Source organism: Chaetura pelagica, unplaced genomic scaffold (genome assembly GCF_000747805.2).
Source record: "Chaetura pelagica isolate M959 unplaced genomic scaffold, ChaPel_1.0 scaffold638, whole genome shotgun sequence".
NCBI classification, from domain to species: Eukaryota; Metazoa; Chordata; class Aves; order Apodiformes; family Apodidae; genus Chaetura; species Chaetura pelagica.
Genome location: NW_009954298.1, coordinates 24,878 through 26,222, shown reverse-complemented (window position 1 = coordinate 26,222; position 1,345 = coordinate 24,878). Strand labels below are relative to the sequence as shown.

At 37.6% G+C, this 1,345-nt stretch overlaps 1 protein-coding gene across 1 annotated transcript in view; it reads right to left on the bottom strand.

Annotated features, from left to right (window-relative positions):
* Positions 1–272: 272 nt before the first annotated feature.
* Positions 273–1,345, bottom strand: part of SMTNL2 (smoothelin-like 2) — a 22,127-nt gene continuing 21,054 nt past the window's right edge. The window contains exon 9 of the mRNA XM_010003811.1: positions 273–492. Within this exon, the coding sequence (XP_010002113.1) occupies positions 366–492 (127 nt within the window). The 3' untranslated portion in view covers positions 273–365. The remainder of the gene's footprint in view (positions 493–1,345) is intronic.

Below are 1,345 nucleotides of genomic sequence, written 5' to 3'. Positions count from 1 at the left end.
TGTGTCACTGCATAAAACTGTCCTCAGCCTCACAGAGATAGGAGCAGCAAATTAGCTTCTTGTGATCTTTAAACACAGGAATATTCAAAGTCCAATCTACTACTAGCACCAAAATGACAGCATTTGCCTTTCCCTATCTTTTTTGGTTGTTTTTTTTTTTTCAAACACATTTCTATATTATTGACATGCTGATGTGTTCAACACTTCAGGGCGCTGCTCAGCAACACTTCAGTCAGCCATGCAGTTGAATGTAAGCAAACTGACAGTAAAAAGCAAGAAATAACACTGTGTTCCATTTGCAAAATGTCACTCTTTGTATTAGCATACTGTACTTGACTCTTCTGGCTGGAGAGGTGTCAATGGCTTTATTCAAAGTGTCGCAGATGATTGTATAGAGACTGGACATAGGTGAAGACACACATGGGATCTGGCTTGTGACCCATCATCATCATGTCATCCACTTCTATCAAACGATCACAGTGAGCCATTTTCCTGTAGTAATAATAAATACAGCATATCAAGAGTTACATCTAAAGCCTGTAATTACTTCCAAGATTACATTTGCTGCTCTGATTTGAGCATCACTGAGGCAATTTAAGAAATCCTGAGGTTTTTCAGTACCATTTCATTTGTCAATTAAATGATCAGGCTCATGTTGGAGACCTGATTTTAGTGACCATGGAATATTCATGTTCTTTCCCTCTCTTCCTGTATACTGGGATCTCATCCAAAGCCCTGTGGGGTTGTTTGTTGTTTTGTTTTTGTTTTTTCACTGACTGCCATTCACATGTCTGATATCTGTAGCATGTAGCCCTATCTCATACTCCTCTGTCCAAGGACTATCTTAGAAGAGAACAGTTAGTTTAAAGGCAATCACAGCTATGAAGCAGTAATTTCTGTAGATACCTCATACCTATTGTTACTATTTTATGCATGCTGTCTTCTGTTTTCCCCTCTACTTACTGTTACGAATAAGCTGAGATAGAAAAGCACTTCAACTTTCCTCTGAGAGATGTAGATAGTTTTACTTTAGAGATCACCCACCTAAAACTGTCATAGAATCTCTTTCAACTCACTTACAAGCAACAAAATTTTGTTGTAATTCCCAAAGGAATTATTTTGCTAAGGGCTGTAATAAGGAGAGCCAACATTATGATAAGAATTTCCAAAGCTTTTCTCTGGAATGGCAAATGGCAATTCAGTTCTGTAAGTTACTGCTTTAATTATAAATTAAAAAAAAAAAAAAAAAAAGGCTCTGAAATGACTCCCAGAGCCTCAGTGTGGTGGTACTGGTGTTTGAAGCTGTATCAGAAGCTGCAGGAAATTTTAGCCATGTATTCCAACA